General features: G+C 38.8%; 1 protein-coding gene across 1 annotated transcript in view; it reads right to left on the bottom strand.

The window, feature by feature from the left end:
- Positions 1-655: 655 nt before the first annotated feature.
- Positions 656-15,692, bottom strand: part of LOC128046312 (maltase-glucoamylase-like) — a 189,023-nt gene continuing 173,986 nt past the window's right edge. Inside the window, exons 68-70 of the mRNA XM_052638415.1 lie at positions 9,632-9,681; positions 4,946-5,119; positions 656-4,600 (exon numbers count right to left, since the gene is read on the bottom strand). Of these exons, the coding sequence (XP_052494375.1) occupies positions 656-4,600; positions 4,946-5,119; positions 9,632-9,681 (4,169 nt within the window). The remainder of the gene's footprint in view (positions 4,601-4,945; positions 5,120-9,631; positions 9,682-15,692) is intronic.

Raw genomic sequence — 15,692 nt, 5'->3', positions numbered from 1 at the left:
TAGTATTATCTCATAAATAAGTACTAATAGCAGCAGTACTTGGAGAAGAAAGAGTACTCATCAAGAACAATATTACCATTGCTGGCAGCCCCCATACATACAGAAAAAAAGTAGTCACAGGAGGAGTATAAGTGCAAATGGCATGAGTTTATGAAGGGAAAGTAGTCACTGCAGAAAAAGCATTACTAGTACTATTGTCCCCAGACATTGTAGGGGAAGGATAATTCGTAATCAGAGCATCATTACCAAGGCTAGCAGTTGGAGAAGGGGTTACTGTAAGAGGAGAGGTTACTGTAGCAAAAGTAGTGTTCTTATCATAAATACTTTCAGAGAAACTAGTCACAATAGAAAACTATTGCTAGTAGTATCAGCAGCAATATCTGTAGGAATACAGTGGTAGTGGGTGAGTATTATTAGTGCTAGTAGCAATAGTATTTGTTGAAGATGAGTAGTGGTAATAAGAACAGTAGTACCAGTGCTAGTATCAGTAGTACTTGTTGGGAAAGAAGTAGCTGTGATAGGAAGTGTAGCACTAGTTCTAGCAGTAGTAGTATTTGTAGGGAAAGGCACAATAGAATTAGGAACATTCATATCAATAACTTCAATAGCACTTGCTGGGAAAGGCATGATTGTGACAAGAAGAATACCATTAGTGCTAGACATGAGTAGTGTTTGTAGGGGAAGATATAGTAGTATTAGAGACAGTAGTACTAGTTGAAACTTCAGTACTACCTGTTGGGAAAGGCATGGTTGTGACTGGAAGAGGAACATTAGTGCTATCAGCAGTAGTATTTATTGGGGAAGATATAGTGATATCAGGGACAGTAGTACTAGTTGAAACTTCAGTAGCACTTGTTGTGTATGGTGTATCGGTGATAGGAAGAGTGATATCAGTGCTATCAGTAGTTGTATCTACAGGGGAAGAGAGAGTGGCATTAGGGACAGTAGTACTAGTTGTAACTTCAGTAGCACTTGTTGGGTAAGGCATGGTTGTGAGTGGGAGAGGAACATTAGTACTATCAGTAGTAATATTTATTGGGGAAGACATAGTGGTATTAGGGACAGTAGTACTAGTTGTAACGTCAGTGGCACTTGTTGGGTAAGGCATGGCTGTGACCGGAAGAGTGATATCAGTGCTATCAGTTGTAGTATACTTAGGGGAAGTTATAGTAGTATTAGGGACAGTAGTGCTAGTTGAAACTTCAGTAGCACTTGTTGGGTAAGGCATGGTTGTGACCGGAAGAGGAACATTAGTGCTATCATCAGTGGTAGCATTCATAGGGGAAGATATAGTGGTATTAAGGACAGTAGTACTAGTTGAAACTTCAGTAGTACTTGTTGGGAAAGGCATGGTTGTGACTGGAAGAGAAACATTGGTACTATCAGTGGTAGTATTTATTGGGGAAGATATAGTGGTATTAAGGACAGTAGTACTAGTTGAAACTTTAGTACTTGTTGTGTAAGAAGGCATGGCTGTGACGGGAAGAGTGATATGAGTACTATCAGTAGTAGTACTATTTACAGGGGAAGAGAGAGTGGTATTAGGGACAGTAGTACTAGTTGAAACTTCAGTAGCACTTGTTGAGTAAGGCATGGTCGTGACTGGCAGAGGAACATTAGTGCTATCAGCAGTAGTATTTATTGGGGAAGATATAGTGACATTAGGGACAGTAGTACTAGTTGTAGCTTCAGTAGCACTTGTTGGGTAAGGCATGGTTGTGACTGGAAGAGGAACATTAGTGCTATAGGTGGTAGCATTCATAGGGGAAGATATAGTGGTATTAAGGACAGTAGCACTAGTTGAAACTTCAGTAGTACTTGTTGGGTAAGGCATGGTTGTGACAGGAAGAGGAACATTAGTGCTATCAGTAGTAATATTTATTGGGGAAGAAATAGTGGTATTAGGGACAGTAGTACTAGTTGTAATTTCAGTAGCACTTGTTGGGTAAGGCATGGTTGTGACTGGAAGAGAAACATTGGTACTATCAGTGGTAGTATTTATTGGGGAAGAAATAGTGGTATTAGGGACAGCAGTACTAGTTGAAACTTCAGTAGTACTTGTTGTGTAAGAAGGCATGGCTGTGACAGGAAGAGTGAAATGAGTATTATCAGTAGTAGTAGTATTTACAGGGGAAGAGAGAGTGGTATTAGGGACAGTAATACTAGTTGAAACTTCAGTAGCACTTGTTGGGAAAGGCATGGTTGTGACTGGAAAAGGATCATTAGTGCTATCGGTGGTAGCATTCATAGGGGAAGATATAGTGGTATTAAGGACAGTAGTACTAGTTGAAACTTCAGTCACGCTTGTTGGGTAAAGCATGGTTGTGACTAGCAGAGTAATATTAGTGCTATCAGCAGTAGTATTTATTGGGGAAGATATAGTGATATCAGGGACAGTAGTACTAGTTGAAACTTCAGTAGCGCTTGTTGTGTATGGCGTGTCTGTGATAGGAAGAGTGATATCAGTGCTATCAGTAGTTGTATCTACAGGGGAAGAGAGAGTGGCATTAGGGACAGTAGTACTAGTTGTAACTTCAGTCGTACTTGTTGGGTAAGGCATGGTTGTGACTGGAAGAGGAACATTAGTGCTATCAGTAGTAATATTTATTGGGGAAGAAATAGTGGTATTAGGGACAGTAGTACTAGTTGAAACATCAGTAGTACTTGTTGGGTAAGGCATGGCTGTGACCGGAAGAGTGATATCAGTGCTACCAGTAGTAGTATTTATAGGGAAAGATACAGTGGTGTTAGGGACAGAAGTGCTAGTTGAAACTTCAGCAGTACTTGTTGGGTAAGGCATGGATGTGACTGGAAGAGGAACATTAGTGCTATCAGTAGTAATATTTATTGGGGAAGAAATAGTGGTATTAGGGACAGTAGTACTAGTTGAAACATCAGTAGTACTTGTTGGGTAAGGCATGGCTGTGACCGGAAGAGTGATATCAGTGCTATCAGTAGTAGTATTTATAGGGAAAGATACAGTGGTGTTAGGGACAGAAGTGCTAGTTGAAACTTCAGCAGTACTTGTTGGGTAAGGCATGGATGTGACTGGAAGAGGAACATTAGTGCTATCAGTAGTAATATTTATTGGGGAAGAAATAGTGGTATTATTAGAGGCAGTAGTACTAGCTGAAACTTGAGTAGCACTTGTTTTGTATGGCATGTCCGTGATAGGAAGAGTAATATCAGTGCTATCAGTAGTATTTATAGGGGAAGGTATAGTGGCATTAGGGACAGTAGTACTAGTTGAAACTTCAGTAGTACTTGTTGGGAAAGGCATGGTTGTGACTGGAAGAGGAACATTAGTGCTATCAGTAGTAGTATTTATAGGGGAAGGTATAGTGGTATTAGGGACAGTAGTACTAGTTGAAACTTGAGTAGCACTTGTTGTGTATGGCATGTCTGTGATAGGAAGAGTAATGTCAGTGCTATTCAGAGTAGTATTTACAGGGGAAGAGAGAGTGGCATTAGGGACAGTAGTACTAGTTGAAACCTCAGTAGCACTTGTTGGGTAAGGCATGGTTGTGACAGGAAGAGTAACAATAGTGCTATCAGTAGTAGTATTAATAGGGAAAGAGATAGTAGCATTAGGGATGGTAGTACTAGTTGAAACTTCAGTAGCATTTGTTGAGTAAGGCATTGTTGTGACAGTAAAAGTAACATTAGTGCTATCAGTAGTAGTATTTATAGGGGAAGGTATAGTGGCATTAGGGACAGAAGTACTAATTGAAACTTGAGTAGCACTTGTTGTGTATGGTATGTCTGTGATAGGAAGAGTAATATCAGTGCTATCAGTAGTAGTAGTAATAGGGAAAGAGATAGTAGCATTAGGGATGGTAGTACTAGTTGAAACTTCAGTAGCATTTGTTGGGTAAGGCATTGTTGTGACAGTAAAAGTAACATTAGTGCTATCAGTAGTAGTATTTGTAGGGGAAGGTATAGTGGCATTAGGGACAGAAGTACTAGTTGAAAATTCAGTAGCACTTGTTGAGTAAGGCATGGTTGTGATGGGAAGAGTAACATTAGTGCTATCAGTAGTAGTATTAATAGGGAAATGTATAGTGGTATTAGGGACAGTAGTACTAGTTGAAACTTGAGTAGCACTTGTGTGTGGCATGTCCGTGATAGGAAGAGTAATGTCAGTGATATCCAGAGTAGTATTTACAGGGGACGAGAGAGTGGCATTAGGGACAGTAGTACTAGTTGAAACCTCGGTAGCACTTGTTGGGTAAGGCATGGTTGTGATGGGAAGCATAACACTAGTGCTCTCAGTAGCAGTGTTTGTAGGGAGAGATGCACTGGTATTGGCAACAGTAGCACCAGCTGAAACTTCAGTAGCACTTGTTGGGAAAGAAGTGGTTGTCATAGGAAGAGTGGCACTAGTGCTATCAGCGGTACTAGTACTCGTGCCACTTGAAGCAGAAGAACTGGTGGTAACAGAAGTAGCAGCAGTAGTAGAAGCTGTGGAAGGATGTGAAGAGCTCATTGGGAAGGTACTCATCATAGCTGTAGTAGAAACTATAGGACCACCGTGAATCCAAGTAACCTCAGTTAACTTTTCCAGGCTGATAATCTTGTCAGTCAATTGAATATTTAGTGTCTGCCAGAAAAGAAGAGATGAAGTTGGTATTTTAAAATTTGTTAAATATCACATTTAAGTTAAACCTCACATTACAGTATAACAACTGTGCAATGCAACTTATTAAGACCAATCTAACACACAGCACAATCTCTTTGGGAAACATATGGAGAGGATTCCATCAGATCATTGATCATTGATCCCTGGACTATCCTGAGAGGATCACTAATGTGCACTGTACAATATGAGTCAACATTTGCAAATATATATAACCTTTCAAGTATAAGTAAATACAACAATAGTGCTAATAACTTTACAGAAAAATAAAATTAATGTGTGATATGATAGCATTCCTTTAAGACATACCTGATTGTAAGGGTCACTCTTGAAATTCATCACCATGAATTGTTGATTGTCATAGGAGACATTCACTTGTGTTATATCAGTAGAGTTTATGCCCCAGATACTAATATATCCAACTTTCAGTGAATTAGTGTCACTCAAATAATTATTATGTATCATTTGGATTTGCAGTACACTCTGCAAAGAATATATAAAGAGGAAAAGATACATAATACATCTGTTAATAGATTAAATTCTATATTACAATGTTAACAAAAATGCTGGTTTTATTCTTAAATTTTTCATGAAGACATACTTCCTGAGTACTTAAGACAATAAATTTGAGGTGCTCAAAACAGGTTTGTGTGTCAACATTATGAAAGCTTTTTAACTACATTATTACTAATTCTTACAATGATTTTGAAAAGAAAAAATCTTTATGTCTGTTTCTCAGATGAGAAAACTGAGGCTCTGGGAGAGAAAATGAGAAGGTCAAGGTTGTACAGCTTAAAGGCATTTATATGGTTGGAATCATGATGAACTTATGTGCGTAGCACTGTATGACTTAGCACAGTATAAATAAACGATTATGGCAACTTGTCCCTAGGCTAAGGATCAGTCATTCAATTCAATCACTCGCTCGTGTCCGACTTTTTGCGACCCCATAGATTGCAGCATGCCAGGCTTCCCTGTCCAACACCAACTCCCAGAGCTTGTTAAAACTCATGTCCTTTGAGTCGGTGATGCCATCCAACCGTCTCATCCTCTGTCATCCCCTTCTCCTCCTGCCTTCAATCCTTCCCAGCATCAGGGTCTTTTCCAGTGAGTTGGCTCTTGGCATCAGGTGGCCAAAGTATTGGAGCTTCAGTTTGAGCATCAGTCCTTCCAATGAATATTCAGGACTGATTTCCTTTAGGATGGACTGGTTTGATCTCCTTGTGGTCCAAGGGACTCCCAAGAGTCTTTTCCAACACCACAATTCAAAAGCATCAGTTCTTCGGTGCTCAGCTTTCTTTATAGTCCAATTCTCACATCCATACATGACTCCTGGAAAAACCATAGCTCTGACTAGATGGACTTTTGTTGGCAAAGTAATGTCTCTGCTTTTTAGTATGTTGTCTAGGTTTGTTATAGCTTTTCTTCCAAGGAGAAAGCATCTTTTAATTTTGTGGCTGCAGTCATCATCTGCATTGATTTTGGGGCCCAAAAATATAAAGTCTGTCACTGTTTCCATCGTTTCCCCATCTATTTGCCATGAAGTGATGGGACCGGATGGCATGATCTTAGTTTTCTGAATGTTGAGTTTTAAGCCAGCTGTTTCCCTCTCCTCTTTCATTTTCATCAAGAGGCTCTTTAGTTCTTCTTCTCTTTCTGCCATAAGGGTGGTGTCATCTGCATATCTGAGGTTATTGATATTTCCCCCAGCAATCTTGATTCCAATTTGAGCTTCATCCAGCCTGGCATTTAGTATGATGTACTTTGCACATAAGTTAATTAAGCAGGGTGACAATATACAGCCTTGACATACTCCTTTCCCAATTTGGAACCAGTCTGTTGTTCCATGCCCGGTTCTAACTGTTGCTTCTGACCTGCATACAGATTTCTCAAGAGGCAGGTCAGGTGGTCTGGTATTCCCAAGTCTTAAAGAATTTTCCCATAGTTTGTTATGATCCACACAGTCAAAGGCTTTAGCATAGACTAAGGATAGTTTGCAACAAATCTATATTATCAACTATTTTAAGTATCAACACATGGGTTACCATAATGTGAATGAAGTCATGAGATGTTAGAAGATTAAGGCCTAAATGAAAATCATCATGAATATTTGTTATGGGTGTTAAAAGAAAATAAAAAGAATCACCATGGGAATAGGGTTGCCAAGAAAGGACTTAGGAACGACATGGAATGTGAGAAGTCCTGGGAAGACGGATAGAGCTGATGAAGACAAAATGAACAGGAAAGGGAATGGGGTGGAGGGAGGCAGAGACACCTGGCAAAGGCCCTGAATTCATGGGCTCCTGAGTTCACGCTGGCACTGAGCAGGGCAATTACTGGTTAAGTACATAAGATGATGACTTGATGCAATCAATTAAGGAGACAGCTGCAGTAGAGTGAAACTATAAACTCCTAGACTCTGATAGCAACAGTAGAAAGAAAATGATGTTCAGTTGGCATTATGGAGAATTAACCAGACTTTTGTAACTGAGCAGTAAGAATCAAGAGAAAATTAAGAAAAAGGAATATAACATGAAGTAAATGGATGTTTTGGAGCTAACTCTTATGATTTGGGAGAGCTTATTTTCAAATTGTCTGGGATTTCGCAAGCCAGTCGATAGCCTGAAATTGAGGAATGTGATGGGAGATTTCACACACAGAAATTAGCAAATGCTACAAATCAGCCACCAACTCCCATAACCTCATACCAGCCAGAACACCACTGATAAAAATTACTCCCAGGGGAAGCTCTCTTTCATGTCAAAGCACTGATCCTTAGGAAAAACTCCATCAAACATCACATAGAAAAAAGAATCCATTTATCACTACCTTGGAATAACAGAAGAATGGAATTTTAGCATTAGAAGATATTAACATTTATGAGAAACCAAATATATTATAATCAAGAAACAGGAGAACTATCTTCCCTAGCTTGAATAACTATTTAGCAGTAGGAAGAGAACTAAAATCCAGGGCTTCTAGATGAACAGCTTCATTAAAAAGCAATATTTTCAGAGGAAAATGATATAATCTTCAATTCTTTTCTTAAACTAAGAACAGAGAAGTTACATGCCTAATTAGTATACAAAGTCTTGCATTTTGTTTCAGAAAGGCAAACGCAGGATGTCAACATCATGACCCAATAATAATGTCTATGAAGATAATTTGATACACGTGTTTAAAAAAATACATAGTGTGATGCAATAACAGTAAGAAAACAGTTTAGCTAAAAGGAGCTAAGAGTTAGGTAATGAATTAAATAAGTATTTATTGTTGCATGCCACTGAGGTTTTGAGTTTTTGGTTTTGGGTTTTTTTTTTTGTTTTTTTTTGCAACAGAAAGTCCACACTGTCTTATAGACTATAATGCAAACTATATATGTAATTTAACAAGAGAAAAAGGAAAAATTGCTTTGATGATGTTTTCTTTAACCCAATATATCCAAAATATTGGGCTTCCCTGGTGGCTCAGATTGTAAAGAATATGCCTGTAATGAGGGAGACCCAGGTATGATTCCTGGGTCAGGAAGATTCCCTGGAGGAGGGAATGGTTACCCATTCCAGTATTATTGCCTGGGAAATCCCATGGACAGCGGAGCCTGGCAAGCTACAGTCCGTGGTGTCACAAAGATTCGGATGTGACTGAGGGACTAACACGCATCCAAAGTATTATTATTTTAACATATGTCTAACATATGTTTAACATAAAATGTTAATGTGATATTTTATAATCTTTTTAAATATTTAAAATTAAGCTAGTCATATTTCAAAAGCTTGATTGCCACATGAGGCTAGTGACTATCATTGCATACCATAGTGCAGCTCTAAGATAATCTCTCAATCCTGGGACCATGTTTTAAGAGAAATCTAGACTAATCTAGTCCAAACAGAATAAGCTAATCTGGAAACCAGGGTAGGCACAAAACAGAGGAAGTATGAAGTTAGCCTGGAGATGTATAATTCCAAGAAGACAGAAGGAATATGTGACAGATACCTTCAAACACTTGAAGCACTGTTATGTAGAAAAAACACAATAGGTTTATGTTATACTATTCCTTAGTTAAATCCACAAGTAAAAATTAGAGAGAAGCAGATTATAGGTTTGATAGAGAATGATCCTCCTACTCTAATTAAAACTATATGGATTATCCATGGAATCATTTAACATGCCTAGTAGGTTGATTGTATTATGACCTCCAATGATTTGCCCCTCCCTATCTATACTCTTTTCCATGCAATTGTGCAGTGACCTCCCTCTCTGAATGGGGCATTCTATCCCACCTCTGTTGGGGTTAGCCATATGACTTTGCCTATTGCCAACTTACTACAAATGGAGATTTCAGAAAGCCCTCACTCAGGCTCTTCCACCTCTGTTTTTGCCCTTTCATAATCATGGAAATGTCATGCCCAGACCTGTGCATAAGACCATCTTAGATCATCCAAGAGCAGCTGACCTCCAACATGTGACTGCCCCCTCCAGATATATAATCACTGGAGCAAACAGACATTCCCATGACTGATTGCAGATGAATGTGAGCTGGCCAAGATCAGCCAAGCCCAGCTTAGATCATCTAAGCACTGCAAAGTTATAAGCTAAATAAGCATTAATTACTACATGCTGCTGAAGTTATGAGGTTGTTTTTTATGAAGTTATGAGGTTGTTTTTGCACCATTTTTGTGCAACAGATAGCCAATCTAGCATTTATCCTTCAAATTTTTATCAGCCAGAAAGTGTCTCATTTCCTAAAAACATGTCATATATTCAAGGACTCATTTTTTTCCCCAGCATTATATGAATTACAATTTTTTTTTAGTAGAGTGATGGTATACTGGGCAATTGTCAAAATAAGAACTGTTTCTTCCTTATTTTCATGTCAGTAGATCTGATTTGTAAATGTAAAGGCAGGAAGATGTGGGATATGATACCGTTCACTGATTACATTCAATCTGTAGCTAACTGGGAAAAGATTTATAAAATTCAATAAAACAGTCTTACCTGAGCTGCTGTAAAGTTTACCAAGAAATAGTTTCCATTTTCAAAGGTATCTGCAAGCAAGAAAAAAGAATAAGCAACTACTCATTGTTTCAACAATAGCAGATAATCTTTCATGCAGTCAGAAAATATTTCACTGGGATCCCAAGTACTGATCGACAAATCATGACCTCTGTAGAGCAGCACTAAGGGTAGTAGCTGAGGGAATATTTCACCCCTGGTTAGTGTGGGGATGTACCTATGGAAGAGGGTATTTTTGAGGTGAGCATCAGGAGATTGCAAATAGAAGAGAATCTGGATTGAACTAATAGACACCATAGGTGAAAAAGCATGGAGGCTACTGATTGCAACAGCAAAGAATCTGCCTGCAGTACAGGAGACCTGGCTTTGATCCCTGGGTAAGGAAGATCCCCTGGGGAAGGGAATGGCTACCCACTCCCCAGAATTCTTGCCTGGAGAATTCTGTGGACAGAGGAGCTTGGCAGGCTACAGTCCATGCAGTCGCAGAGTGGGACACGACTGAGCAACTAACACACAGCAAGCGCATAGCCTTGAGAAGTCACATGGCTGTGACGAAAAAGGCTTAGAATTGGGGAGAGTGGCTAGGAATTTGTGCTCTCAAGAGGCATTGACATAGATTCAAATTTCCACTTTTGTATTATTGTGCAAACTCTGGGAAATTACTTAACATTTCATCATTTGTAGACTGGAGATGTTAATAATACCCAGCTCAAGGCAATGAGGTCTACAACATGCCACTTGTGTTGATAAGTGCTCAAAATTTGTTGTTCACAATCATCATCAAAGTCATCATCATCTGTACCTTCCTGGCTCCTCTCTCCCTACCCTTAGCTCATCCTTCCACAGTGTTCCAGATCCTAAGGCCTCTGGCCTCAGCTTGTTACATCTATGTGTTCAACTTGTAATTCAATCCTATATCCACCACTCTTCAGCTCCTGTGTTTCTTTTGTTTTTCCCCACTGAATCTGGTCCTTTCAAAATCACCAATGATAAAGTATATTAAATTTCAATATCTCATCATGATGTTCAAGATTTTTAGCTTCTTTGCCCACACATCTCCTCTTTGAAATACTCCTTAGTTGATATCTGCTTTAGTCATTCTCCTTATGTGGCTAAACGCCAGTTTCATAAAAGTCAGTTTCATTTTGTGTTTTATTCTTGGCCCTAGTCAACATTTCATCTCTAATCAATATGCCAACATAGTCTCTCCCTGAACCCAATAATAGTCTTTGTTTTTTAAATCAACTCCACCCTTGTGGAAATGAACACTTGTAAACCCTTATTTTTAAACTGAGCTTTGGCTAGAAAGTGAACATAAAACACCATAGCCTATTTTAGCAGTTTTATTTTTTATTTTTTTTAAAGAGAAGGAAATCTTTTATTTAGTTTGTCATTTCTTTTTTTTCTTTTCTTTTTTTTTAATTTTAAAATCTTTAATTCTTACATGTGTTCCCAAACACAGTTTTAATATAAAATTTTTAAAGAATGAGATTCTGTTCATATAAGCTATTTAAGATTAACTTTGACCTAACTATTGAATCTCCTTAAATCTAAGTAAATTTTTAAAAATAATTACAAACAGTTAAGAGAAAAATTAAATTAAATCTATACTTGTATCTTCATATTTTAAATTTTAATTTCAAGGGCTGGTGAAAAAGGGAAAAGTGCTTCTGCGTAGACCTTAAACAATGTAAAAAGTTTAAAACTTGCTGGGAGTACTAATTTTTAACTTTAAGGCTAGAATATATTTGTTGTAGGAACCTAAAATTTTATTGGAGAAGGACATGGCAACCCACTCCAGTATTCTTGCCTGGGAAATCCCACGGACAGAGGAGCCTGGCGGGCTACAGTCCATAGGCTCACAAACAGAGTCGGACATGACTTAGTGACTAAACAAAAACAAAGTTTTACAGAAAATTGTTTTTTCCCTCCTATTTTTGAAACATATTGCTCATAGAGAGCTGATTTTACACACTAACTTTGGTGCTATAAATCCAATATGATATTAATCATCTAGTCCTAATCAGCTCAAGCTATATAAAAGGATTCTTGTTGTTTAGTTGCTAAGTCATGTCCAACTCTTGCAACCTTATGGATGGTAGCCTGCCAGGCTCTTCTGTCCACAGGATTTTCCAGGGAAGAATTCTGGAGTGGGTTACCATGTCCTTCCCGATCCAGGAATCAAACCCACGTCTCCTGCATTGGCAGGAAGATTATCTACCACTGAGCCAGCAGGGAAGCTGGAAAGGATTCCAGATTCCCTTAAAACATTGGTTCTCAACCAGCAGCAATTCTGCTGGTGAAACATGTAGCAGTTATCTAGAGACCCATTGATTGTTACGTTTTGGAGCTGGAGAGTTTTAGCATCTAGTGGGTAAAGGGTGGGGGTGTAAAAACATTGTATAATTAATGGTTCAACCACCACCAATAACAAAGAATCCAGTTCAGTTCGGTTCAGTCGCTCAGTCATGTCTGACTCTTTGGAACCCCATGAATCGCAGCACCCCAGGCCTCTCTGTCCATCACCAACTCCTGGAGTTCACCCAAACTCATGTGCATCAAGTCGGTGATGCCATCCAGCCATCTCATCCTCTGTCGTCCCCTTCTCCCCCTACCCCCAATCCCTTCCAGCATCAGAGTCTTTTCCAATGAGTTAAATCTTCACATGAGGTGGCCAGAGTATTGGAGCTTCAGCCTCAGCATTAGTCCTTCCAATGAACACCCAGGACTGATCTCCTTTAGGACGGACTGGTTGGATCTCCTTGCAGTCCAAGGGACTCTCAAGAGTCTTCTCCAACACCACAGTTCAAAAGCATCAATTCTTCAGCGCTCAGCTTTCTTCACAGTCCAACTCTCACATCCGTACATGACCACTGGAAAAACCTATAGCCTTGACTAGATGGACCTTTGGTGGCAAAGCAATGTCTCTGCTTTTTAATATGCTATCTAGGTTGGTCATAACTTTTCTTCCAAGGAGTAAGCGTCTTTTAATTTCATGGCTGCGATCACCATCTGCAGTGATTTTGGAGCCCCCAAAAATAAAGTCTGACACTGTTGACACTGTTTCCACTCTTTCCCCATCTACTTGCCATGAAGTGATGGGACCAGATGCCATTATCTTCGTTTTCTGAATGTTGAGCTTTAAGCCAACTTTTTCACTCTCCTCTTTCACTTTCATCAAGAGGCTTTTTAGCTCCTCTTCACTTTCTGCCGTAAGGATGGTGTCATCTGCATATCTGAGGTTATTGATATTTCTCCCAGCAATCTTCATTCCAGCTTGTGTTTCTTCCAGTCCAGCGTTTCTCATGATGTACTCTGCATAGAAGTTAAATAAGCAGGGTGACAATATACAGCCTTGACGTACTCCTTTTCCTATTTGCAACCAGTGTGTTGTTCCATGTCCAGTTCTAACTGTTGCTTCCTGACCTGCATATAGGTTTCTCAAATGTCAATGTTACCAAGGTTGAGAAAACCTGCACAAATAAAGGCACTTTCTTAAAAAAGAAGAGAATTATTGCTCCCTAATTTCAAAAGTGACTTCAGGGACTCCCCTGGCAGTCCAGTGGTTGAGACTTTTCCTTCCAGTACAGGGTTTGTGAGTTCAGTCTCTGGTGGGAGAGCTAAGATCCCACATGCCTCAAGCCACAAAACAGAAGCAATATTTCAACAAATTAAATAAAGATTTTAAAAGTGGTCCATATAAAAAAAAAATCTTTAAAAAAAGCCACTTCAAAGCAATTATAATCAAGACAGTGTGTTACTGGCCGTTAATTCCTGTTGCTATAATTTTCTGCTCACCAAACAAATTCTTGACTGAAGTTTCATCTTTCACATACACTTCACTTAAGGAAAAATATGTACTTCCTAATAGATGAGAACATCTTAGCCCATTAATAAACACAGTTCTTAAATTTAAAAACTGACCTTGCAGCATATTATTTTCTTGTAAGGTTCAAGTCCCACTTCCTTAAAAGTTGGCTTGGGTGGCTAGTTAATCTCTTTTCTCTGATTTTTGGGCTTTTTGTTGTTATGCTAGCCACTCTGATTTAAATGTAAAATAACTTAAAAGCTTGTAATGGAAATTTATTATTTATCTTTCATATTAATGATACATTTTATTCAGCAACTATGTTTCAGGAATTCTATTTATATATTAAATCAATTAAATCTGCTTAAAATCTACATGATAAGTAATATCTTGCAGATTTTAAAAACTGAGGAAATACAGGCAGAGAGATATAAAGCTATGCCGCTGCTGCTGCTGCTGGTGCTAAGTCACGTCCGTCGTGTCCGACTCTGTGCGACCCCATAGACGGAAGCCCACCAGGGTCCTCTGTCCCTGGGATTCTCCAGGTAAGAACACTGGAGTGGGTTGCCATGTCCTTCTCCAATGCATGAAAATGAAAATTGAAAGTGAAGTCTCTCAGTCTACGTCTCTCAACTCTTAGTGGCCCCATGGACTGTAGCCTCAGGCTCTGATTTCCCAGGCAAGAGAACTTGAGTGGGGTGCCATTGCCTTCTCCAATATAAAGCTATAAAGCTTCCCAATAGATATGCAATTAATAAATGACTGAAATGGTTTTTGAAGCCAGACCTATTGAATTCCAATATATCACATGTCTCTCCACAGAGTTAACTTAAAAAACAAATCCAGAGACTAAATGGAACTTTGAAAACAAAAGTAATCTAATTCCTTTATATCCCTCCATTTTTTGCCAGTTCCACCTATAAATGAGATAAAAGAAAATAATTTGAAAAACATCTCTCTTGTATGTTGTGTTAAAGGAATATAGGCTTCTAAAGTATTATCCATACATGAAGAAGAGTAATTTAAAATGCCACTTGCAACATCATCAAAAACTTAGAAATACTTGGGATAACTTAACAAAATATGTGTAAGACCCATGAACTGAAAATTATAAAATGTTGCTGAAGTAATTAAAGAATACTTTCACTTACTTACTTACTTAATTGAAGATGAGATAGAGAGGAAGATGGATAACCCTAAATTTATCTTTAGTATCAATGCATTTCTGTTAAAGTTCTAATAAGCTTTTTGTTAGGTACTGACAAGTTGATTTAAAATTTTTTATGAAATCCAAAGGAACTACAATAAACAAATCTGAAACTACTTTAGTCAAGACAATATGATAGTGGCATAAGGATTAAACATTTAGATCAACAGAAAAACTAACCCAAAATAAACTCTCAGCCACATATAACCTATTGATAGCTAACAGAAATGTCAGGAAAATAAAACAAGGAAAAAAGATTATACTTTCAAGAAAGTGGTGCTTGATCAGCTGGACAAACATGGGGGGAAATGAACCTGGACTATTACATACATACAAAATATAATATTAATGAGGTGGATTCCTAATATATAAAAGCTAAGACTGTAAAACAGGTAATCTTCAGTTAGGCTATGTGATGTGATCTATGATAAATAATACATATTTGGTCTTCATCAGAGGGCTCCGCAGAGCAAGTGATAAAGTGTCCTTCTGCCACAGCAGAAGACACAAGATGATCCCTTGGAGAAAGAAATGGCAACCCACTCCCGTATTCCTGTCTAGAAAGTCCATGCACAGATAAGCTGCTATAGAAGCCTAGAACTGGAATTTCAGGTGAAGAGAGCAATCAAGGTGTCTTTTGTTATGTTAATGAGGTGACTTTTGAAAAGCGACTCAGGATGGTGGCTGTGTGCTGCGTGTTGTTCTTAGTTACTCAGTCCAGTCCGACTCTTTGCGACCCCATGAACTGTAGCCTGCCTGGCTCCTGTGTCCATGGGGATTCTCCAGGCAAGAGAATGTGATTTGTGCTTCTTGTGTCTTAGCCTAAAGAGTGTTGTGGTACCAATACTGGAGTGTTCTGGTACTGGAGTGGGTTGCCATGCCCTTCTCCAGGGGATCATCCCAACCCAGAGATCAAACCCAGGTCTCCCACTAGTTGCCAGAATAACCAACTATCAGTCTTACTCTGAGACCTCTGGAAGGGAGAGGGGCTGGAGATTACATCAGTAGCCAACGGCCAAGAATTTAAA

The sequence above is a fragment of the Budorcas taxicolor genome, chromosome 4 (genome assembly GCF_023091745.1).
Source record: "Budorcas taxicolor isolate Tak-1 chromosome 4, Takin1.1, whole genome shotgun sequence".
NCBI lineage: Eukaryota > Metazoa > Chordata > Mammalia > Artiodactyla > Bovidae > Budorcas > Budorcas taxicolor.
Note: the sequence above shows the minus strand (reverse complement) of the source record. Positions and strands in the feature narration are given on the sequence as shown.